The 26,343-nt window shown below is 39.3% G+C and overlaps 1 protein-coding gene across 1 annotated transcript in view; it reads right to left on the bottom strand.

Moving 5' to 3' along the window:
• Positions 1 to 2,531: 2,531 nt before the first annotated feature.
• Rxfp2 (relaxin family peptide receptor 2) overlaps positions 2,532 to 26,343 on the bottom strand; it is a 48,145-nt gene continuing 24,333 nt past the window's right edge. Inside the window, exons 10-19 of the mRNA XM_048340603.1 lie at positions 24,901 to 24,972; positions 21,414 to 21,485; positions 20,213 to 20,284; positions 16,145 to 16,216; positions 15,970 to 16,041; positions 14,527 to 14,598; positions 11,718 to 11,947; positions 10,650 to 11,060; positions 6,385 to 6,603; positions 2,532 to 2,791 (exon numbers count right to left, since the gene is read on the bottom strand). Of these exons, the coding sequence (XP_048196560.1) occupies positions 2,532 to 2,791; positions 6,385 to 6,603; positions 10,650 to 11,060; positions 11,718 to 11,947; positions 14,527 to 14,598; positions 15,970 to 16,041; positions 16,145 to 16,216; positions 20,213 to 20,284; positions 21,414 to 21,485; positions 24,901 to 24,972 (1,552 nt within the window). The remainder of the gene's footprint in view (positions 2,792 to 6,384; positions 6,604 to 10,649; positions 11,061 to 11,717; positions 11,948 to 14,526; positions 14,599 to 15,969; positions 16,042 to 16,144; positions 16,217 to 20,212; positions 20,285 to 21,413; positions 21,486 to 24,900; positions 24,973 to 26,343) is intronic.

Below are 26,343 nucleotides of genomic sequence, written 5' to 3' on the forward strand. Positions count from 1 at the left end.
TACTGTCTATGGCCTCTTAAAACGATTCTAGAGTAATAGCTGTATTACTTTTCTAATAGAAAATGATTCACCAACTCAGGTGATATGCTCATAAACAACTGGAAAACTAGGTTTACCCAACAGATGATCTCACTTAGTCCATATAGAATCCTATTATTTGGTATGATGCATATGATTTCTATTTGTATAGTGATACAGAGTAAGACTGTAGCTCACTAAGCTATTGGATTTCAATCACAAAGTGAATGGACTTAGGTTATTTGTTTGAAAGTTACTGACTCATAGTTTCCATTTTTCCTCATGGCTGCAGACTTCTAGGAAGCCTTCTGACTATTGCTCAATAGCAGCAGTATGAGTATTCAAAACTCACTCTTTCTGTCTGGTTCTTGGACCATTAGTGACTCTTTTCAAGAAAAGAGCATGCACATTTCTGCCCAAATGGAAACATTGTAGGCTTAGGATCTACTTCTGATTTATGTTTCTGAAGTTGGTAAATATATTAGTGAATAAATCACATGGTAATTTTAGGAGCCAACTTTCTATCATCATGATCCATGAGACAAAGGAGAAAAGAGGGGTTGGAGGCATTCCTCGGTTGGTAGAGCACCAGTCAGTGGCCGAAAGCATTAGGTACCAAGTTCAAGTCCTTGTCTTGGACTTAAAAAAAAAAAGAGTAAAGAAGGAAGATTTTATTTTTTGGCTCATGTCTGAGAGGTTTCAATGCATCGTCACTCAACCCTGTATACCATGGCAGGGAAAACTTGTCTACTTCATGGTGTTTGGGAAGCAAAAAGAGAGGAAGGGACGAGTATCCCAACATACTTTTAATATCTTGCTCCCAATGACCTTTATCTCTTCAAATAGGCCCTGACTCCTGAAGGTTCCATCACCTCCCAACATAGAGTACGACAGCCTTCAACACATGAGACATGGGTGTACACTCAAAATCATAACAGGAATCAAGGGCTTGCCAAGGACAGTGACTCTAGAGAATATGTCATGCAGGCAATTCACCATGTTGCAGGGAAAAGTTTGAAACTGGAAGGAAAAAGATCAGCCTAGCCAATGTGTAGGAACATTTCTTTTATAATTTTAATGGAAAAATTTTACTTGTAGGCAAGAAATGACCTATTAGACCAACATGAAAGAGCCTGTGTTGTCATTTTAGTGAATATTCATAGAAAATTAATAGCAAATTAATTAATTACTAGGATACTTGGATAGATAAACTCGCGCGCGTGTGTGTGTGTGTGTGTGTGTGTGTGTGTGTGTCCTGGATGCTACTGGATAAAAGGGTATTCTTTTCAATATATAATAGGAGTCCATATGCTTTTTTTTCAGATAGATGTTTACATTTTGTCCCATTAAGGAAATATTCAAAATGAAGTAAATGCTGTAGAAATTTGCCCCTTTTTGTGTTTTTTTTGAAAAAGGAAGAGAAAGAAAAAAATGTTCCCTAAGTCATATTAGGGAAAGTCCTGGGCTTCATACTCACATTATCAAGAGAAATAAGCATAGTTGTTAACCTTATCCATGGTCTTTGTTCAAATAATGGACAGATGTAAAATACAATTTTATTTACCTGATTTTTTACTTCACATATAAACTTTCAGTATTAAAAAAAGTATCCAGGCCTTCACAATCATTTTTTTTTTCAGTTCTGAAAAGCAAATCCAAAGTTACTGGTCTTTTTGTTAAAAAAAAATTAAAGGTTTCAGAGAAGGAATCTATACAAATAAGTTGTTCCAAATCAAACTATTTCTTGAATCTCTTTTAGTACTCTTGATGTGTTTTATAGAAGCAGAATTTACCAACCAAAGAAATACTGCTTTAAAGAAATTATCTTTTAAAAAAAAGTATAGTCTTTCTGGCAATGAGAGTGCTTCATTTTCCTTTGTATTTTAGATGAAACATTTTACTTAAGAGTTCAGATTTTTCTAAGTTTAAAGAAAGTCCAAGGAAGCAAATGGACTTCAACAGTGTGCCTCTGTGGTCAGGTTAAACGTGGCAATTTTGAAGTTCTGTTTTCAAAGTTGTTGCTCTACCAGCCTACAACAGTAGGCCTAGGGGATAAATAAATATCTTTGCTATCAAAGCATCCACACATTGCAGATGATTTTATTTGATACTGGACCAACAAGGACAGGGATGTCAGGTTTATGTTATTATTGAATCAAAGGTTGTGAATGCTTTTATTTTATGGACAGTGCAATTTGATGTAAAAGACTATGCATTGTCTACATGTAGAGATATTCATGGGTAATTCTGTAGTGTCGCCTGGCTGGAGCCTACTCTATCTAGATTCACTTGTGCCTATGAGTTTGAGGAAAGGGGCCCTTCAGTGCAGTTCTCAGCACAGTTGATAGGTAGTCAAGCCACCACTGGAATGCAGGGCCAGCAGTCAGTCCTCTGTGCTCCTTAGGTGGCAAGGATGGCCACTGGCCAAGATGAAAAGCATTGCAGATGTCATCTTCCAATAGCTGTACCTTGTTTTAGATAGTCCCTTGAAAATTCAGTGATCCCAACCATCACTAGGAAACTGGTTTTATTATACTCTCCCCCAAGGTTATTTTGCTCAAAACTCCAAGTTTAAGCGAAGAAGAGTCATCTGTCCACACAATGGACGTCGATAAACTTTTCTTTTTAATCTTGAAAATTGATTTCCTCCGATGTTTGTGCAACAGCTGTTTCAACTTGTCCTTAAAAAAACTGGTGGTAAGGGTGTAGAGGATTGGGTTCAAGGCACTGTTTACTGGAAGGAAGAAAATCACTATCCAGGAAGTGACTGTGTCTAGAGAAGGAAACAAAGTATGAAATCAAGAAAGTGAAGTATGTGTGTTTGTGTGTGCGCACGCACATGTGTGTGCACACCCATGTGCGCACATGTTTGGTATTGGGAACCAAAACTAGGGCTTCATGTATGCTAGGGTAGTGCCCTACTGAGATACACCTCTAGCCTAAAGGTAGTTGTGAGACTGAATTCAGTTTGCATATACTAGCTAAGAACACTACCATTGAGCTACCATGATGTTTTATGAGATTGATTGATTGATCTGGTACTGAGCTATGAACTCAAGCTCTCACTTGATTTTTTTTTTCACTCAAGGTTGTTACTCTACCCCTTCAGTCACACCTCCACTTCCAGCTTTTTGCTAATTAATGAGAGATAAGAGTCCCATAGACTTTCCTGTCTTGGCTGGCTTCAAACCGAGATCCTCAAATCTCAACCTGCTGAGTAGCTAGGGTTATGAATGTGAGCCACCAGCACCCACCTTTGGTGATTTCAATACATACAAAACATCTATAACACTGTTCAGCTAATGCTATTAATGCTCACTACACTTAAACGTCCTCTGACCTTATTGAAAAATACCACTGATGAGGAGAAAAAATTCCAAGGCACTATGGATTCAAGGCTTTACCCTTTTTGCCTTTCTGAGTTTCAGACACTAAAGTGCAAATAGTTGGAGACAAGAGGACAAAAATCTAAAAACATTTTACTATACATTGATCTTCATGTAATTTCATTTGCAGGAAAATAAGAAAGATGAGGAGTCATCCTTAATCCACAGAACACTGTTCAAGAAATTTCTAGTTGAGCACATCTGACTTGAATAGTAGTTCCATCCAGTGCCCAACGCTTACTGTTTTACCCTGATGTTCCCTATTTTCTATTATCATATTACTGGGGGGGTGTCTAAAGATTTCAAGAAGAAGGAGGAATGTGCCCTCCAGTTAATGAGTTCCCCTTTTATTATTTTATTTTATTTTTGTGCCAATCCTGGAGAGGGGTGTGTGTGTGTGTGTGTGTGTGTGTGTGTGTGTGTGTGTGTGTGCACATGTGTCTGTTTATGCTGGGGATTGAACTCAGGGCCTGGGCACTGTCCCTGAGCTCTTTCACTCAAGGCTAATGCTCTACCATTTGAGCCACACCACAGTTCCACTTCTAGCTTTTTGGTGATTAATTGAAGTTAAGAGTCTCAAGGATCCTGAGGTGGCCTTGAAACATGATCCTCAGATATCGGCCTTCTGAGTAGATAAAATTACAGTTGTAAGACACTGGTGCCAGGCTGAATTCAATTTTAATTTTATATTTTTATTATTGTCTTTAAGTAGTTAGGCACAGTGGTTTCAATTCAACATGCCAGTTTATGAGTTCAATGCATCTTGATCAATGTCACCCCTTCCATCGTTCTCCCCATTGCCCTTCCCCTTCCCCTCAATTTTCCTAGATCTACTTTCACATATATACATTGAATATTATGACTGTATTCTCCCACCCTTCCTCTCATCATTTTGTGTGCAGCCTTATGTGTACTAATATCCAGGGACAGAGGCCACAGAAGTCACTTTATAAGAGAAATTTGGGATGACAGTGTCCATCCCAATGGTATCATTTGCTGAGTTAGAATAAAATGTACTTCACCCCTTTAAAGGTGGCCTGCTCCTTTGATGACACACTTCTTAGCTGCGTGATCTTGGATATGCCCCTTGCATTCTCTTGGCTGCATCTACTTTCTGTAAAATAGGTCTAGGGGCGAGGTGCCAGTTGGTCATGTTTGTAATTCTAGCTATCCAGGAGGTTGAGATCTGAGGATTGCAATTTGAAGCCAGCCAGTGAAGGAGTTTGTGAGACTTTTATCTCCAATTAAACACCAAAAAAGTTGTAAGTGGGGCTGTGGTTCAAGTGGTTGAGTGCTAGCTTGGAGGACAAAAAATCAGGGATAGTGCCCAGGCCCTGAGTTCAAACCTCAGGACAAGCACAAATACGAAAAGGGGTCTGGGGTAATGTCTCACACTGAATCCAGGGTCTTAGCCACTAGCTCTGTGGTCATCTCTTTTCAGTACTCACACCTCCTGAGATTTTCAAATCTCACTACAATCGTGTCTCCTCCCATATTGCTGAAATTTCAAAGAATTCCCAGGTTAGGTGAACAGCGGGGTGGTAAAGCCAATGCCATTTCCCCTCATTATCTTTTGTCTGTCTCTCTTCCTCTTCCAACCCTATGATTTTCTTGCCCTTTAACCACTGTAACTTTGTTCTTTTCTTGACCCTGCTTTATGCACTAAGTACTTTCAATTTTCTCTCCTTTTCAATTTCTTCTCTAATTGCTTCTGTGACCTTCTGTTGTTTGATCTCTTTCTTCTCTATATTCTACTTCTTTTTTCCCAACCATCATTTTTCTTTATTCTTATTTTTAGATATTTAAACATATTATTTTCTTTTGCACAAAGGAGTTGTCATTCAACAAACTAATTTATGAATATAATACATCTTGATCAATGTCACCCCTTTCATCATTCTCCCTCGTGTCTTCCAATCCCAACCCTTCTCTCGTTTTATTTTTTTTAAAGCTGGAAATAAAATAGAAGAAAAATTTATTTAGATTTATTAAAGTTTTGTATTACTTGTCCTTATTTGAAAGAAAAGATCTGAATAGTTAATGGTCAAAGTAAAACAAAATAGGCTACTTTTGTTTTTTGTAATCCCAAAAGAAATTGTCACCTTAATCTCAACCTTAATCTTGCAGAAAAATCAGTTTCAGAGAGCAACTATCTTCTCTCAGGCAAAGACATGTACATAGTCTGACAAAGTCCATGTTTAAAGAACATTCGAGGTGTTCCATTCAGTTTTAGGAAGACCTTCTAATGTAAGAACAATAATTCAGAGGTCTGTGTGAAGCCAGGGTACACATATTTTAATTATTTTTCTATGCCTCTTTAAAAACTACTATCTAGTTCATGCAGAAGCAAAGTACTCCAACTAGCTTCCTTTTTAGTTCTCATTTTAAAATTCTTCCTCACTGGATTGCACTACTTCCTACTTTCCATCTTAGAATGCTGATTACAAAACGTTGGAGCCAGTCGGGTTCTAGTAGCTCCCTCCTATAATTGTAGTAACTCAAGTGGCTGAGATCTGAGGATATCAGTTTGAGACCAGCTCAGGCAGGAAAGTCTGTGAGACTCTGGTCTCCAATTAACCAGCAGAAAGCTGAAAGTGGAGGTGTGAGTTTAGTGTCTAGGAGCCAAAATGAGTACTTGAATGGTAGCTAGACCACCAGCCTGGAGGGAAAAAGCCAAGTGAGAGCAAGAGGCTCTGAGTTTAAGCCCCAGCACACACACACACACACACACACACTCTCTCTCTCTCTCTCTCTCTCTCTCTCTCTGTGTCTCTGTTTCCCTCTCTTTCTCTCTCTTACACTCATACTCCCTCACCAAATAAACAAACAAAAATCACCAGAGAAAATAACTTCTGTGTTGAAGCCATATGCGTTTATGGACAGTTTACTATGTGTAAGGCACTGCTCTAGATTCTAGCCTCATCAAACCAAAGGAATAAGAAGGCATTAATGCATTTGGTGGAAAGTAGAAGGGACTGACCTGGAATTTCCACTCGGAGGAGGGAAAGGATTTTAATTACAAACACAGGAATCCAGCAGATGGCATCAGAGAACACTATAAAGAAGAACCGATTTGCAACAGCCACCTCTTTTCCAATGTGACTCCTCACTTCTGCCGTCTGCAGAGCAGTTTTTTGAATGGAACAGAACATAGTAATATAGGAAAATACAATGATGAGAAAAGCCAGCAAGTTCACACCTGTTGGGAAAAGCACAGTTCTTAATATCTCAAGAGTAAACACTGGGGTCCTTGAATATGATGGTTTGCATACTTGTACTTTCTAGCATCATTTGTCTATCAAGCATCATTTGTCTTACCCATCAGTGGCATCTAGCAATTCTCAAGTTAAAGAAATATGATAAAGGTTTTCCAACTCAACCAAGAGGTTTTAACAACATGAATTCTTTATAGAAAAAGTAAATGGCTTCTGAAATTCAGCTCTAGATACACTATGAAGTAATCTCTAGCTTTTTTTTTCAACAGTGAAAATAAGCTATTTTTGTTTTTAGCTCTCTGAAGAGCCAAGGCTCTTAGGAGATTAGTATAATCATATGCAAGTCTTAAGAAATAAATATAATCCAATTTCCCTATGTTATGCATATGCTTAAGATAACCTTGGAATTTAGCATGAACATAATTGCCTCAGAAATAGAGGCAATGACTCATGGTTTTGAGTTTTAAGTAAAAACAATAGATGAAACAGAAAATGCATTTTTGTACATTTTTTCAGGTTCCCCATAGTAATTTAGACTGCTGTAGTTTAGAACCCTTTGGACTTAATTTTGAAAAGAAAATAAACAAAAATTAAAATTCATCTGTATGAATCCCTCTTTCGATGTCCAATATATTTATAAGCTTATCACCTAACATTACTATTCCTGTAACACTAATTCTCAGTCTTTTGTTTTTGGGAGGAATTGTTTTATTGTTAATATTCATAAAGTTCAGAAATATTGTAGACTAGAGTGGCAATATCCATCAGTGGGAAGGTTAAAAAATGATGAAAGCAAGGGGGAATTCTCAGTCTTTTCACTGATTTTATTCTGCTGTAGTCACAATACTGAGTGATTATCTTATTCCTTCCAGCAAACAGAATATTTACATATATTTTCGCAGTCATTTTAAAAAATAGCAGTGAGGGGGAGAATGCAGTCATAAGATATAATGCATATCCTCTAAAATTAAGAATATTGTTCATGGCTCCTGCAATCCTAGTTACACAGGAACTACAATCTGGAAGATTGAGGTCTGAAGTCAGCCTAGACTGAAAAGTCTATGAGACTCCATTGGTAATTATCCAGCAAAAATGCTGAATTGGAGACATGGTTGAAAAGTTAGAAAGTCACTGGTAAGCAAGCAAATTGAGAAAGTAAGAAACTCTGAGTTCAAATCCTGGTAAGAGCATGTTCTGAATGTACTATACTAGTGTAAGTATTATAATAGTATACTTGGAGGGAAATTATACTATCTTTACATTTTTTTTGGTGTGTGTATGTGTGTAGATCACTACTGAGTCCTAAACTCAGGGCCTGGGCACAGTCCCATAGCTTTTTCACACAAGGCTATCACTCTGACACTTGAGCCATACTCTTACTTTTAATTGGAAAAGAGTCGCATTGATATTTCTACCTGGGCTGGCTTCAAATCTTAATCCTCAGATCTCAACCTCCCTAGTAACTAGGATTACAAGCACGAGCCATTGACACCCAGTTTCTTTGCAACTATTCTCTGTATTTATAACTACTCTAAAATAAAAACAATTAATTTAAGAATATTCTTATTCTCTTCAAACAAAAATGTAATTTTATCTGTATTTGTAAAACTCCTATCACATACAAACCATATATATATGGATAATAATTATAATGCTGCTGCTGGTGATGTATGCCTATATATGTGTGTTTTGTTGTTGTTTCATTTTGTCAGTCCTGGGGCTTGAACTCAGGGTCTAGGAGCTATCCCTAAGCTACTTTTGCTCAAGGCTAGCACTCTACCACTCTACTGAGCCACAGCACCGTTTCCGGCCTTTTCTCAGTCGTTTGTTGGAGATAAGTGTCTCAGGGACTTTTCTGCCCCGGCTGGCTTTGAACTGCATCCTCAGATCTCAGCCTCCTGAGTAGCTAGGATTTTAAGTGTGAGCCACCAGTGCCTGGCTTACAAGTGTGTTTCATTATTGCTCTGTCTATCTGGAATATATCACAGGTAGCTAACTCCTTTTGGTAAACCTCTATATCTTCACTGCAAGATCCAGCTGTACTACATTTACTTAGCTCTTTATCTGGGCCTGTTTCCTGGCTTTGGCCTCTGACTCCAGTCTTTTCCTGGAACACAGTCCTCAGCCCTCACTTGGCTTTGTCTCCTCAGCATTTGGGCTTCCATTTGGGTTCATCTCTCCAGGGAAGCCTTCTGTTGTTACCAGGTAGGGGGCTCCTGAATGCCCATGCTCTTCTGCCATGATATTTATTAGTCTGAGATAAAAGACATGGTTACTTGTCCACTTCCTGCCCCCTGGTCTGTGAGAGCTAGGTCTATGGAAGTCTACAGAAGGTGCTAAATGAATCCTGCTGACTCATGAATGTAATGTAGCCAATACAGCTGTGTGTGTGTATGTGCACACGTGTGCATGTGCATGTGTGTGAGTGTGTGTGTGTGTTGAGGTTGGGTTTGTATATAGCACACTTATTTTAGGAACAGTGAAGAAATGAGTTTTAGGGCCAGGCATGGTATCTCATTCTTGGTCATCCCAGCTACTTGGAAAGTAGAGACAGGAGGTTCTTGGGGTGAGCCAGGCCTGGGCATAAATACAAGACCCTATTTGAAAAATGACTGAAGGAGAAAGGGGTTGGGGCATAACTCCACTAGTAAAGCACAAGACCCTGAATTCAACCCCAGTACTGCATCAACAACTACAACAACAGGGGCCAAATGCTAGAATAGCTTCTGTTAAATATCTGTGAACAGATAGCTACCATACAGCATAGTGCGTGTGCAGTATTATCCAGATAGGATGGAGAATTTGTGTGTCAGAGGAGAAAGAGAAGGCATAGATGAAAAACTGGAAACAATGGTTAGAGCCATGTGGTAAGAATTGTAAGTGACTCACTTAAACTTGACCTTGAAAGGAGTCTATACAGAACAGAGATAGAGTGTGTAGTCTTTCTGATACCTAGGGGCATTATAACAAAGAAGGTAAACACATAAATGGCAAGAGGGGAAGGTTATGAGGTAAAATACCACTACAGGCACAGATAATAATCCAGGCTGGAGAAAGAAGTAAGATTTCAAAGTAAGACTATAACAGTAGATAGAGACTAGAAAAAAGGTAAGGCAGAGGAATGTTTTGATGAAAAAGAAAGTGCCAGCTGGTGCTAGAGGCTCACAACTGTAATTCTAGCTGTTCAGGAGGTAAAGATCTGAGGATATTAGTTAAAGCCAGCTTGTACAGGAAAGTCTGTAAGACTCTTATCTTCAACCAGCCACCCTAAATCCAGAAGTAGAGCTGAGACTCAGATGATATAGCACCAGTCTGGAGCAAAAAAGCTAGAGAACAGTGCTCAGGTTCTGTGTTCAAGCTCCAAACATACAAAAAGAAAGGACCAGAGTGCTGTTGACTAAAGAAAAAAAGATCAGAAAGGAAATACCTTTCATTTTAAGCAGCATCAATACATATTGCACAGTTAAACAAAAGATTTACAAGTGCTAAACTTGTCATTGATTGGTAGCAGCATATTTAGGGTTTTATCATAAAACAACAACAACAACAAAAAACCCCACCACCAACAACACAGAAAAGCAAAAGGAATTAGAAGAACGGAACAGGAAAGCCACACTATGCATCCTTATATCTTTGACTTAACAAGCTACATTTGCCGAAAGCAATGCATCTTCTTGTATTGCTTTCCTCTTAAATAATCTCCTGCTAGTGAGTTTCCAGAAAGTGTATTGTTACTTAATTAGCTTCATAACTAGATAAGGAATAAGAGGGCTCAAATAAGTCAGTAGTGTTTCAGGACTGAATATAAACTAGAATTTTCCTAGCTCCTTTTCACAATCTGAGTGTAAAATCAAGGACTAGAGAAGAGATAATAATAATAAACTTCTAGAATGCACAGCAAGGATTTTCTTTGAAAAGGACATACTTTTGACTATTTTTTTACTTATCAAAGTGAAAACATCTATCATGACATTTTTATGAAAATGATATTTACCCAGGAAATGAAAAAAAAGTACTTTTTTTTTTTTACCTAAAAAAATTCCAAGAGAATATGCTTTGCTTCCAGTATGGTCTGTGTGGTCATAATGAAGTGGAAAGCACACTCCATTTTTCCCATAAAAGTTTCCAAAAGAATCCTCATTCCAAAAGGGAATGGCAGCGATGAGGAATCCAGCCACCCAGATGGAGCTGAGGATGATGGCGGTCTGCTTCTTTCCCAGGCGAATGTTACTGAAGGGGAAGACGATGACCAGGAACTTCTCCAGAGTCAGGAAGGTAAGGAGCAAGACAGAGACTTCGGTGGACAGCATGGCTAGGAAGCCCATGAGGTGGCATGGCACACTCTCCATCCACAGCAGCGCATACTTCTGATATTGTCCTCGGTATTTTATATCAAAAAATCCAATGGAGAACAAGTATACCCCCATCAGACAGTCAGCACCTGCAGGCAAATCGATGCAGTGCATGTTGGTCATTCCAAGCATCTCTCGTTCTGGCTTTCTGATGATATCTATGTCCTTCTTCCTGCATGTCCCACCTTCTCTAACAGCCCAGGGGCTTCCAAATCTGTGCAGTCTCTAAAGCACCACAGTATATCTTAGTATTAAAGGGATAAGGGAAAGTCGTAAAGGGATAGGGGAGAGGGGATAAGGCTAGTATTTAAACCGCAAGTATATATCACTTGCATAGTTAACAGAGGAGATTGTTTTCTGAGCTTGAGAAGTATGGGGTTGTTATAAGTTAATCAGGTTTGATTTATAACCCCCAAGACTTTCTTCATCATCCATCCCTTATTCAAATTTCCTTTACCCCATGTTCAAGAGTTAATACCCAAGAGTAAGTCACTACAAGAGCATGCAATCTGATATATGCTAGCACTTTGATATTTAGAAAATAAACTTGCCCAAAATACACATATGATTTATATTAAATTTATAAGTTAAATTAAATTATGATTACGTTCCATTTTGAAGGTCTCTACCTAATATATACACATATCATATATATACATATATGCACATATATACATATATATGTATGTATATATCTCACAGCTCCCAGAAGCTATCCTGTCTATTTATATAGGAAGCATACTTACAACAAAGGATTTTGATGGACAGAGCGTGAGTTGTATTTTCAGCTTTAATGAAAGATCTCATGGCAATGACAAACAGATTTCCAAAGCAGGTAATGAAAGCTATAACCCAGACAAATATTCTGAGGATATTGTTAGCCAAGAGGTCCTCAAATGAAGAAATGCCGTCAGTCAAGGGCATACATATTCGGACATGGGGAGCATAGGAGCAGTACCGAAAGTTTTTGAAATAACTAAAGTCAAAGGGAAAAGAAGAGTCACTTGACAGCAATGACAGAAATGACAGTTGTAGTCCTACCAGAAGGGCTGCTTCTCTGTTAGGTATGCCACTTCCCTAGACGTGCTCATTTTTGTTTAGTAGTGACTGCATTAGCTAGGAAGTTCCTCATTAAGTGAAGTGGTATTGTAGGCAGTGTTCTTTGATAGATAAACCATATAATGAGACACAGAAATCCACAAGTTTTCTGGTCAGGTCATGCTATGGGAGATTTGAAATCTCAGGGCTCTACCTGACATTGGATGATTCTCATCAAGTGTTATACAAAGTGGAGTATAGTCACTAAGTGGATACCTAGCCTATACCTAGGGGCTTGTGTGTGGGATGGAAGGAACTGACTATAGCTCACAAAAAGCATTCCTGACTTGTCTTTAGCTTTCCACACTCAGATCTACTTCAAGTCACCCCCTTCCCCCTGACATTGCCTGTAAAGAGAGTCTGGGACTAGGAAAATTCAATCAATCACAGATTTCAGCGTCTGTAAGGACTTGATTTCTAGAAGAAAACACAACTTTATAGACAGTGTATTGATTAGCTGAGCATGGGGAAGCTTTGTGTGTTAGAACTGGTGAAGTCACATGATTTTGGAACAGGGTATCCCCTCCACCTGCATGCACAGGGTGTTCCTCCATAAAATGCATTCTGTCTTTGTCCTTTTACTAAACTCATCATTTATTTATTGGATCTATTTTTCTCAATCTATTCTTTCTTTTCTTTTTTTGGGTTTATCTCTCAATTTAGTTTCTAAGTTACTCTGAAAATTAAGCAAGCTTTATTTTGCCGCAATGTCCAGGCCTCCTATGACTGGACCTCTGGCTTCCTTCTATTGCAGACACAGAAGCCTTCTTTTAATCCCCACAAAAGCCAGGCCCATCCCCTTCTGAAAGTCTTGCTTTGTTTTGTCCTCTGCCAGGAAGAATCTCCTGAATACTGTCAGGCTGCTCCCTCCTTCTGTGCATGTCTGCCAAAATGTCATATCACCCTGACTTTCATTAAGCCATCCAAAGCCTTCTGCTAGCCTTTGCTTTTGCTTTGGCCTTTCATAGTATTAAATAAACTATTTATTGTTGGCTCATTGATTCTGCCTCCAAAGCTATGTGGAAACTCTATGGGATGGCCTGCTTTTCTTGTTTGTTACTATATTCTAGGCACCTGGAACATACCTGGAACATGCTAAGGACTCAACAAACATGCATGATGGGAAACTGTGTGCTAAGTTTGTCAAGGAGAGACCCAGGGAGCAATCTCTGCCTTTGAGTGGCTTACAATCCAGCTCCCTAACCATTGGGTATCTGGTGAAAGGAATTCGATGTGTAACTCAATAGTATCTTGTCCCTTTCCAGAGTCCCCTAGCACACACTTGGGTTCTTTTAGGAGTTCATTGTATCCACTGCCTTCAGAGAAAGACACCTCCATTCCCCCACTGTGGACCAGGTGCAAGGGACGGGATGGTGACAGGGAGGCATTTCAATAAATAAAGGACAAGGAAGGAGAAAGAAGTTGTTGCCTACTAGGTAGCTGGCTAAGATATCATGTTTTCGGTTACTTGGTTCCTTCCTCACCTTTGACTTTAGGTCCCTCTTAAGACAAAACAAAACAAAACAAAACAAAACAAAAAAAAACAGTAACCTTTCCATCAAGTTCTAATGAGGTTGAACTTGTCTGTTTTAAGTACTCACCTTCTGCCTGCAACAAGGAAATGATAGCCTCATTAAACATTTATCTAATGGTGCCACAGAAAGAGAAATGAACAAAAACCACAAGGATAGGCATCAAGCACCTGCCTTCTAGCCATCATGCCTACTGTACATATTTAACAAAATGATCTCCCCCACAAAAAAAGCACCTTCTCATGAATACTTTCGTCCACTGGCTGCGCCCAACTTGGGATCTTACATCGAGTCCTCCCTACTTTTGTGGATGACAATGGTTAATTGTTTTTTGTTTTTGTTTTTTGAAATCATCAACATATTGATTATACAGTCGATAAAGAAAGGATCAATGTTATAAACACATATCATTAACACAACTTACATAGCGCACTTTAGCCAAATATACTAAAGTGACTTAACAGAAACTACTATAAAGATTCATTACCTCCATTTTGTAGTGTACTTAGTAACAGTAACAACACCTGGACTCTCTATAGCACCTTTCTTCCTAAGGGCTCAAATCTTAGAGCAGCCGACTGCTCACTCATGTGAAGTGAATTAATGTTTCCAGGTCTCCTGAGTACCATTTAGCCAGTGACTTCATCTTGTGTAATATGTGGCATTCTGGTACCCTGATCTCTTATTGGGCCTCAATTGGATTAACAGCGTGTTTCCAGAGAGAAGGGTCATTCATGTCGGCACATCATAATATTGAACTCTATTTGAACAGGGACCAAAGGTGACAAAATTAAAAAGTTCTCAGTAAAAGAAGACTTTTGTTGCATACAAATACATTTAGAGCAGTGATACAGTTAGACAGTTGACATGAGCACATGTGAAATATTTCACTATGCTTTTGCCTTCATTCTTTTATAATACATACATGTGAGAAAGATTCTTCATGGGTTGAAACATTCCTGTGTTTATATTTGGAATCTCTATCCTTTCCAGGTCTCTGGAAAATAGGCACAATAGATTTAATGCCTTTAGGGTTAGCTTTTTTATTTTTTTACTTTTTGTAACCACAGTGTCTTTTCCTAAATGTGATACTTCCAAATTTTGTTACCAATGAGTGAAAATTTTATAGTAACTTCTTTTACAAATTTATATTTAAATCTCCTGTATGAACTTTTAAAAAACTTTACTTCACATGCAGAATTACATTTTAAGACCATAATTCCATTAATTTCTTTGATGTATGTAGGGGGTGTATGTAGCTCATGGATTGTTTATCATCAGATTCTCCCAAATTTCTTTGGAATGAGAACTTAATCTTGTATTAATTACCAACAGAAACCTAGTTGACAAGAATAAAAACTGATATTTAAGCACTAGTGTTTGAAATTAAATGAAGATTGAGGGAGAATGGCCTGGTGAATCTGATCATATATGCATATATCGGTATGTCAAAATGAAACCTCCCTTATAAAACTAATTGATGTTGTCTGGGAATGTGGCTTAGCAGTAGAGTGCTTGCCTTGTGTGCATGAAGCCCTGGGTTCGATTCCTTAGTACCACATAAACAGAAATGGGTGGAAGTAGCACTGTGGCTCAAGTGGCAGAGTGCTAGCCTTGAGTAAAAATAGCCAGGGCAGTGTTCAGGCCCTGAGTCCAAGCCCCAGGATTGGTGAAAGGAAAAAACAAACAAACAAAAAAAAACCTAATTGATGTTAATGTGGAAAAAGAAATTAAATAAAGAAATGCTTTTAGGTTAAACAATATAGTATACTATCTAGTTAATACAAACAAATAAAATAATAGCTTATAACCAACAAATGATCACAGAGATAAAGGGAATGGTAACATTCAAACATGAACCAACAGAGTTCTTGACACTGTTGAAACCCAAGATGGCTGACAATTTGAGACACTAACAGACATTAGTTGTCTGAATGCTCATATCAGGGAGTTTTTTCTTTTAATTTACCAAAAAGTAAAAATCAACTGGTATTAGGTAGCTTCTTGTAGGACAGGGGAAAGGAATATAGTAGACAAACCTCACAAAAATGTGTTTTTTGCCAAACTGTTAGAAGCAAAATTATTTCAGATTTAATTATTTGTGAAAGTTATAGGATGAGATATTTTCCCCATAGTAAAAGGAAATATATGTGGTTTCAAACACAGAAGTGTCTTTCACACAATCAATGTGAGGAAAGGGTTTTGTGGTCAATCAGAAAATCATCAACGCAAACAGTGATATTCATAATCACCAGAGGATATATGCTCCTAGGTGTGAACCACTCACTTAGAAGGAAATGTGTCTCTAAGTAGTGTCTGCATCCATTAAAATGACAGTCAACATACAAGTGTGTAATATTTTACTTACAGAGACTGAAGTTGTTTCAGACTTCCAAACTGGTTCTTATGGAGGTACAAAAGAGGATTAGATGATAGGTTCCTTTTTTTTCCCGCCATTAGAGGAAGAAGAAAATAAATACAAATGTTTTTATTTTGGGAGCCTAACATGTTGCCATTTAAATCTGATGGTGATGAGAACTTACAGCTTTTGTAGAAGCTTTTGGTCTTTAAAAAGATGGGCTGGTAGCTCTGTTATCAGATTGCTAGACAGATCCCTGTGGGGAAAAGTGAAACCCCAAACCATTACTTTGGTATTTTGTGACCTAGGCATTGCTACTACTCACAATTAGCAACATCCCAGTTGATGTAACAGAAGATAGGGACCCAATTAACCAACCTGATTACGTGTTACACAATGAGGCCCTGTGAGCCACCCAAATGGATATGTTTTCCATTGCTTTACGGACACCTGATATTTTGATCATCCAGTTCCTGTCTGGAATTTTCTCTCACCCCCTTTCCAGCACATCCTGGCTCTATGGTCTTTGACTAATTCCTCTGTTGGAGGTACTCTTCGTACACTTGAGTCATTCACACTCCTGTAAGTTCTACTTGTTCCACGTAGGTGATTCCTTGTTTACCCAATTAAACTTTGTGAGGTCAATTCTTGCGTCTTCTGCTTGTTTCAAATTCCAACTAAGATAGTGCAGACTATTCAGTATCTGCCTAGACAATCTTGAATAGAACTTTCCACATTTTGAACACATTCCCATACAGGACTATTTTTATTTAAATTTTTTTGAGTGCTTATGATTAAATGTGATAGTATGGTACAATCTAGAAAGAATCATAGGGGAGTAACTACAGAATGTAGAGAAGAGGTCTACCAGGATCAGAAGAAATCAGGTTTTATCCTGATGAGCCAGGGAAGAGTTAAAGATAAACCAAAACAAAAACCCAATATACAATTCCCTAAATATAAATAAATTGAAAACTTAAATATGGCTTTTTCTTTTTGTGGCACTGTTTGAACTCGCAGTCTCATACTTGCTCTTTGTTTTTCAGATAGAATCTATAGCTTTTTGCTTGGGCTGGTTTCAGACCACTATCCTCCTATCTCTACCTCCTAGGATTATAGGTATGCCCTACCAAGCCCAGATGTTTAACTCTTCTTGATATTTTGGAGCTCTTGATGGATATAGGGCAGTCAGAAATACCTAAGATTTAGCTCTTCCCCTAAAGAAGCCTTCACAGAGTGCTATGATTTGGACATTGTTCATGTGTGGGTAGCATGGTCTTTAGTGTTGGGATTGTAGAATCTCTAAAGGGAGAAGAGGCCTAGTGAGAGGTGGTAGGTCATTGGAATGTTACTCTTGGAAGAGACTGAGGTAGTTATCATAGTTCCTATGAAAGTAAAATTTTCCAATGAAAAGTAAACTTGACCCTAATCCCTTCTCTGGCTTCCTATCTTTCCATGTGACCCCTTTTGCACATGCTTGTACCATAATGTCACCCATCTGACGCAGACAACATTGATAGGGTTGTCTGGTCATGGGCATTCCACCTCCTGTGACTTAAATCTCTTTTCTTCATAAAATACAGCACACAGCTGTCCTTTTTTTTTTTTTTTTTCAAAATAGCAACAGAAAATGAACTTGCACAGCCAGATTATAAAACAAGGAGAGAATTAAATAAGTGTTATCACAGAAGAACAGATACACACAGAGGAAGTAGCCGCCAATAATGGCCAGAGAAATTAAGAAGTACATAAGCACAGCTTGATGATTTCAGGTGCAGTAGGAGTACAGTAAAAGATCAGCTTTTCAGGTGAGAATAAACATAATCAAAGAAATACTTGGAATTGAATGCCATCTTCAGAAGCTAGGAAGTGGTCCACTAGGAATAGAGGAGCATGTACGTGTGTGGGGGGGGTGGGGATTTAGAGGAAAAGAGCCTGGGAAAGTTTATGGAGGTAAGATGGGAGGGCATAACACACTCCTAGACAGTATTTTCCAGAGGCATTAGAATCACTGAGGATGCTTATAGAATTCTAGGCCACATTTCAGACTCCCATTCCGCACATTTGGGCTTATATCCTCAGTGAGTGCTATACACATTTCCATTTGAAAACCATGCAGAAGACATCACTAAGTAGCAAGCAACAGAGAGTGAGAATTCAAGCAGAACAGTTGAATTATTAGGCTCTGGGTTATGGGATGGCAATTATAATCAGGAACATGAATGAAAGCTTGAAAAGTTACAACCAGTGGACACCAAGCAGGGCAGGGTCTAGCTATGGATCGGAGAGGCAATGAAGGCTTCACAGGGATACCACCAACGCTAGGGGTAATAGAGAACTTAGAGCAGCAGGAGAGAGAGCAGGAAGGAGCCATCTTTCAGGCCTGTGTACCAAGGAGGATGCTGATAATATTATCACAAAGAGGTAGGTAATGGAGTAGGGTGCATGGTTACATTTAAACAGGTTATGTTTGAGGTACTATCATGACAGCCAAGTGCCAAGTTCTGCTAGCTTTCATTTTTCATCTAGCAGTCCAGGTAAGAGTATTACACTGGGATTATGGCCTAGAAAGAAAGACACAAGTGTGCATAGGCCAGAGAGGGAATGACCACAGAGCCGGATGCCGATTCCCTTGTACACCTAGAGACTGTCCTTTAAGGTGTTGCAGAGAAAGGTAAAGGTAAAATACACACTCTATTAAAGGGGAAGGGCACCAGGGAGGTCATGTACTTGGTTTATTCCTCCTCAAGTTGAGTTTATGTCATAGTGGCATAGTAAAATTATCCAATGCTTAAAAATGCATGTTGCATTGCTCAAGGATCTGTTAGTGTACATATTTTCCTACAGCTCTCTGAGGTTACATATGTGGAAATGAATTGCTGGTGGTCTTAAAAAAGGGCAGATTACATTGGTGTAACTCTATTGAACAATGAATATCCCATTTAACAAGATGAGCACTAGGAAGCTGAAATATATTGTGGGAGAAAGGAGGAGCACATAAATGAAGGGAGAGTGAGCAGGTACAGTCATTCCATTCAATATACACTATGTAAAAACTGAACTACACAACTTGAAGGTAGGGATGATGGGGAAAGACAGAAGAGGAGGATGGAAGGGATGACATTGATAGAGATGTGTTGGACTCATAATTTGACTGCTGGAATTGAAACTACTTAACAATAACTAAATACATATTTAAAGGAAGGGTAAGCTAGCTAACTCTTTGGCCTTCTTTACAAGGGAGAGGTATGTATGATTCAAGAAGTTATGTATGATTCCTCACTCCATAACTCAGTTCCGTATTTCCTTTCCTGAGCCTGACCAGCAATGGGATTTCCAGGAGCTTATTTTGAATAAGGAGTCTTTAATATTTTTTTTGCCTCAAAAAGATAATCTCTTTTAGTTCAAGTACAGTCCCTTGCATATAGTAGGTACTTAATAAAAACTTGTGGGCTTGATTTCTGATGTTCACTAACTGATTAAATGATTGTAATTACTCCTGAATTATTTAAAAAAAAACTACTCTGACTTCTTTCTCCCAATACCTCCTGGGTTACAGAACAAGATATAAAGAATGTAGGACAAATCACTGAAAAACATGAATATCCATTGTAAGATCTCAATCTGGAGGAAGAGTTGGGGTTTTTTTTTTGAACCCTAATTGCCATTATTTGCCATTTAACTTCCAGTGGTACATCGTTATGTGAGGAAACTGGTTTAGAGGCTTAAATCTACAAAAAATATATTTGAACAGAAAAATATGACATGAGTTCCTCATTCAAGACACACATGTTTGCTTCACCTAAGACAAAAGTTGTTATTTTTGCAGAGGTAATAATACATTTAATTCTCTGATTCAGTTATGATTTGCTAATGTCATTCCAATTGGTCCATTATTCATTCAACAAGCACTGATGGAGAATTATCTATCCTCCAGCCACTAGAGTTAAATGATCTCTGTGTTTAAGAAGTTATAGAAGATCTTTTATTTCCAAGCATGCATCTATAAATTCAACCAGAGAAAATAGGTAGAGAAGCTAGAGTAGGCAAACTCCACATTAAGCCTAACCATATGATTTTTTTTTATGTGCTTTCCATTTCAGGATCATGTTGGTTTTCTTAATTGATTTTTCACCTTCAATAGTCTACAGAACGTTGATTGCTGCTAATGGAAAAGTAGTCTCACTAGTCATTTAAATTGGTAATCGTGGAAGAAGCAATCGTATTCTTCCTAGTAGACGATGCTACTTACAGTTCTCCTAAATTTTTTAATGAAGCAAATGTCTTCTCTGGAACAAAATCAATTTGATTTCTAGGCAGAAACCTGTAAGACATGGCGAGAGTCAGCACTGTGGGTTTGAGTCTGCTGGCAGAATCCATTCTCCCTGGGAGATGCTCTGCTTGGGGTGGATATTAATGACCCCTCCTTGAGGCTCAAAGGGGGGGGCTTCGCAGATGTGGAACTCAGTTTCTCAGGGACAACTGCCCGTATCTCTCACGAAGTGCGGCTTGAGCAATTTGAGACACTGAGTTTGGTCCTTGAGGCTAGACTGTTGGATTGGATTCTGATTATTTTAGAAAATGTCTCTCATTTTTCTGTTCTGTTCTTTGGTTGTTATTTTTTCCAAACACCCATTCAATCATTGACAAATATTACCAAGTATTTACTCTCTGTGAAAAACTACAATGACAACAAACACAAGGTACTTGTGTTTTTCATTTTTACCAAACATACCAATTGACTAATCTACCTGCCCAACCCCACTACCAAAGTAAAATCAACAATCAGAATCATCAACCAGAATCTTTAGCCAATTAAAATATATGAGACATTTTTATCTCCCCTTTACTCTTTTTATTGTGCCAGTCCTAGAGCTTGAACTCAGGAACTGGGCATGTGGTCCCTTGGCTTTTTTGCTCAAGGCTGGTGCTATACCTATTGAGCAATAGCTCCACTTACAGTTTTGATGGTTAATTGGAAGTTCAAAGCTTGTCCTGGATGGCTTTGAACCTTAGTCCTCAGACCTCAGACCTCAGGCTCTTGAATAACTAACATCATAGGCCTGAGCCACCAGCATTTGGCTTTTTTTTTTAACCTTTAGAATGCAATGATAATGTTTTATTTGAGAGAGAAAGGCATTTAAATCATTGGCAATGAGAGCCATTCAGTACCCCAGACAGACTGTGGAGATAGGAAACTGGAGTTTTCTGGCACCAGAAATGAGGACTATCCTGAGAAAGCAGAAGCCAATGACAGACCCAAAGGGTGGGCATGTAAACTGACACCTCTGCTTCACTGTCAAGTCAGTCAATGTGCACACCTTCCTAGTGTTAAATTGTCACACCATAGCCGTAAACCACACACAACTTCAGAATTCCTTGCCAGTGTGTCCTTTGCATTTCCCAGTCTCTAGAGTTTCTTCTTTATTTATTGAAGTCCCTGGTGTACTTACAGGACTGTGAGAGCATCGCACGACAGAAAGGTGGAATTCACAAGATGCTTTATTCGATTGCCTTCCAGATCCCTGAAAGTCACAAGGGAAAATCTTTTTGAATAATTTTGCATAACTTGAATGCTTACAGATGAGTTTTAATAGCCATGTCTGACTATGTATGTATGTACGTATTTACTTTGTAGTGATACTGGAAATTGAACTTGATGTCTTATGGCATTCAAGGCAGGTTTTCTACCACTTGAGTCATGCCTCTACCTCTTTTTGGGGTTGGTTATTTTCAAGGAAGAGCCTCACTGGCCTGGCCTGAAGTGTGATACTCCTACTTGCACTTCCTTGTGTTGCTGGGGATGACAAGCTCAAGCCACTATGCCCAGCCATTAATTGAGATGCAAGTCTTATGAACTCTGATGCTGGTGCTGGTCTCAAACCACAATTCCCCAATTTCTAAGTAGCTAGGATTACAGGCTTGAGTTACTGTTCTCATTGCATCTGAACTTCATTTTTTTTTTTTTTTTTGCCAGTCCTGGTCTTGGACTCAGGGTCTGAGCACTGACCCTGGCTTCTTTTTGCTCAAGGCTAGCTCTCTACCACTTGAGCCACATCACCACTTCTGGCTTTTTCTATATATGTGGTGCTGAGGAATTGAACCCAGGGCTTCATGTATACGAGGCAAGCACTCTTGCCACTACGCCATATTCCCAGCCTGAATGTCATTTTTAATTCATTCTAATGTTTACTTTTTTTTTTTGCTGGTCCTAGGGCTTGAACTTTGGGCCTGGTACTATCCCTGAGCTTCTTTTACCCAAGGCTCCAAGGCTAGTAGTGCTCTACTACTTGAGCCAGAGCACCACTTCTGGATTTTTCTGAGTACTTTATGGGAGATAACAGTCTCATGACCTTTCCTGCCTCGGCTGGCTTCAAACTGTGATCCTCAGATCTCAGCCTCCTCAGTAGCTGGAGTTAGAGGTGTGAGCCACTGGCACCCAGCATTTACTGTTTTGTGTCTAATTATTGTAAGATTAACATAATTAATATTATGTTTTGCTTCTCCATTAATATTACAACATAATCCAATTGAGAGAAAGGACAGGTTAACATCCAAGGAGTGATTGTTTTTATGCTGGGCATCCTGCTATTAATTACTGTTGATAGATCTTCCTAAATTGCCACTGGGGCTTTTACAGCCCACGGCCTCTCTGCCTGCACAATCCAGTATTCCTGCAGAACTGTGGTTTCTCCTTGTTAATGTACCAGCAGTCGTCCTGTTTGGAGATTCTTGTTCTCTAGTTTACACAGCTAGGCAGTGTCAGAACTGCCCTTGGAAATGTTTTCTTTTTTCTCCTCCCTCCATCCCTCTGTCCCTCTGTCCCTCCATCCCTTCCTCCCTTTCTTCTTCCATCCCTCCCCTCTTTCTTCCTCTCTCTCCCTTCTTTTCATCCTTTCTTTGGCTTGAGCTCTCCCTCAGCTTTTGGGGTCAAAGCTGGCCTTCTACTATTTGAGCCACCTCTCCATTCCCAGCTTTTTTCTGGTAAATTCGAGAGAAGAGTCTCTCAGATTTGTCTGCCTGGGCTTTGTAGGATCTCAGCCTAGTCATGAACTATCTACACTTGGCTCTCTCTCTCTTTTCGTGTTAAAATTTTGCTGGTAGCCTGGGCTGGCTTTGAACTCATGATCCTTCTGCCTCCATGCTCCAAGTGCTATGACTATAGAGGTGTACCACCACACCTGGCTTTCTAGGTTTTCTTCCCACAGTCTTCCCCAAATATGACTGTATTTCCTGCTTTGCAAGTTCCTTCATGGTGTTTTCCAACCCTTTTGCAACCATCTTTTAAATTCTATTTTAAAGCCATCTTGGGGGATTCTTGTAGGAAATCAATACCTTTTTTTGTTGTTCACTCCAAGTTTTGTGATTACATACTATAAACACCACACTGTCTTAGACGTCCAAACACTGCTAAATGGAATAAGGAAAAAAATTTTCATATTCTCCTGAGACCAACAGCTTGGAGTTGTAAGAGTAATTATCCTACAGGATGCAAAGTAGAGGATAAGGGAAAGCTTAGTGAGGGAAGATTTTGTCCCTGCCTTTACCTTGGAGGAATTTGGATTTGACCTTTCACCTTTCTGTCATCTGAGTAAAAGGGTCCTTTCTGATTTGTGATCAGGCCAACTAAGTATATTTTGGTTGACCAGCTGTTTTCTCTACTTTTTGTGGGAGCTTAGAGTAGATATGAGCATTCTAGCAGCCCAAGGCTCTCATGCAGACTCCTAGCTGCTTGTTATTCTTAATCAGTTTCTTTTTCTTTCTTTTCTTTTTTTTTAACCAATCCTGGGGCCTGGGGCTTGAACTCAGGGCCTGGCTTTTTTTTTTTTGCCAGTTCTGGGGCTTGAACTCAGGGCCTGAGCACTGTCCCTGGCTTCTTTTTGCTCAAGGCTAGCACTCTGCCACTTGAGCCACAGTGCCACTTCTGGCCGTTTTCTATATATGTGGTGCTGGGGAATCGAACCCAGGGCTTCATGTATAGGAGGCAAGCACTCTTGCCACTAGGCCATATTCCCAGCCCTGGTCCTGGCTTCTTTTTTGCTCAAGGCTAGCACTCTACTCTTTGAGCCACAGTGCCACTTCTGGCTTTTTCTATTTATGTGGTGCTGAGAAATCGAACCCAGGGCTTCATGTATGTGAGGCAAGCACTCTACCACTAGGCCATATTCCCAGACCGTTAATCATTGTTAATCATTGTAGAGAGGGAGACCAGGCCTGGGCCTGATATTTCCCTGTTCTTTTGTTCTGTGTATGTGCGTGTGTGCACACGCGTGGACATCTGGGCGCTTGAATTCAGGATCTGGGTGCTGTCCCTAAGCTTTGATGCACAAGCTAGCACTCTACCACTTGAGCTGTTGGTGCTTAAGGACTTTCTTGCTCTGGCTGGCTTCAAACTGTGCTCCTCACATCTCATCCTCCTGAGTAGCTAGGATTACAGTCTTGAGCCACAGATGTTTGACTCTTTCTTTCTTATGTTTACAATTGTTTAATTGCTAGTACTTTTTCACTCCTTTTTTTGGTTTTTGTTTTCTTTTTAGATAAGATCTTGCTATGTTGCCCAGCCTGGCTATGAACTCTTGATTTTCCTGCTTCTGTCTCCAGAGTGCTAGGATTACAGGTGGGAAACACTATCCTCTAAAGACCACTGTCCTCAAAAGACACTTAAACCAGAATGTTGGGGAAAGAAACCATAGATTTCTAAAATTTTGTGTTCATGTACCAGGCTTGAACTCAGGGTCTTACACTCTGTCAGCTTTCTTGTTCATGGCTGATTTCCAACCTTAGTCCTCTATGTAGGCTTCAATCTCGAATAGCTAGATTACAGGTATGAGACCCTGGGACCCAACTTGTAGACAGCTTTTTAAGGTCATCTTGAACTAGATTTAAGGCTAGTTTTGTTAATCTGGGAAAATGCACATTAAACTATAAAGGAATACTCACATCCAATTGAGTTGAGGCATATAGGTACACATCTGTTCAGGCAGGGCTTCTACGTAGTTATTAACCATAGATCTTCAGACAAAGAAAATACTAATTAAAAACAAAAATCTTGTGCCGCTTTCAGAGCAGTATTTGTTATTATAACACAACTTGGGAACTTATATGCCAAAATTAATATATTAGGGTAAAGCATAGCTACTCCTTCTGAATGGTCATTAACTATGGCAAGGAGTGAGGAACAGATGTTGGCAAACAAAACTATGAGTGTAAAAGAATGACATACACCCTAAGAATAAACATTATGTAGCTTAATTTTATGAGCTGAAACAAGACTATTAAATTCAAATCCTGAAGTTCATGATAATTCTCACCCAGTTGAAGTTTGCAATTATTTCCAGTTCCATATAGCCAACATTCCTTCTTAGAGGGACTATTCATCATTTGTAACATTAAACGGCCACATTGGAACTGTACTAAATCTAAGAAGTGACAGCAGGATGAATCAGAGGAAAGGAAAACAACTAATAAGCACGTTAAGCTGCACAATTAATTTACGATATGGTAGTCCCTTTTGACAAGTAGGAAAATAATGATGCTTCATGACCAGCTATAAAAGAACATAAGAATCCCTTGTGGATAAATCATTTGAGTACATTAATAAACATTGTAAATACAATGATGGAAACAGCTTTGTTGGTAGGAGAGAGGTTTTTGGAATTTTTGGTGACTTCCATAGGATAAATGCACAGTTCATCTATTAAAAATGACACTGGGGGGCTGGGGAGATAGCCTAGTGGCAAGAGTGCCTGCCTCGGATACACGAGGCCCTAGGTTTGATTCCCCAGCACCACATATACAGAAAACGGCCAGAAGCGGCGCTGTGGCTCAAGTGGCAGAGTGCTAGCCTTGAGCGGGAAGAAGCCAGGGACAGTGCTCAGGCCCTGAGTCCAAGGCCCAGGACTGGCCCCCCCCCCCCAAAAAAAAATGACACTGGGTCTGGGAATGTGGCTTAGTTGTAGAGTGCTTGCTTAGCATGCATGAAGCCCTGGGTTTAATTTCTCAGTACCACATAAACAGAAAAAGACACAAGTGGCACTGTAGCTCAAGTGGTAGAGGGCTAGCCTTGAGCAAAAGATGCTTAGGGACAGTACTCAGGCCCTGAGTTCAAGCCCCAGGACTGACAAAAAAAATTAACTTGGAGCTGGGTGCCAGGGGACTCATGCTTGTAATCCCAGCTACTCAGGAAGCTGAGATTTCAGGATTGCAGTTCTAAGTCAGCCTAGACAAGAAAGTCTGTGATATTCTTAGTTCCAATTAACCAACAAAGCCTCCAGAAGTATATCTGTGGCTCAAATTGTAGAGTACTAGCCTTGAGTGGAAAAGCTAATGAATAGTGCCCAGACACTAGGTTAAACCTCAGTACTGGCTTATGTCTCTACAAAA

The sequence above is a fragment of the Perognathus longimembris genome, chromosome 3, assembly GCF_023159225.1.
Source record: "Perognathus longimembris pacificus isolate PPM17 chromosome 3, ASM2315922v1, whole genome shotgun sequence".
In the NCBI taxonomy this organism is placed as follows: domain Eukaryota; kingdom Metazoa; phylum Chordata; class Mammalia; order Rodentia; family Heteromyidae; genus Perognathus; species Perognathus longimembris.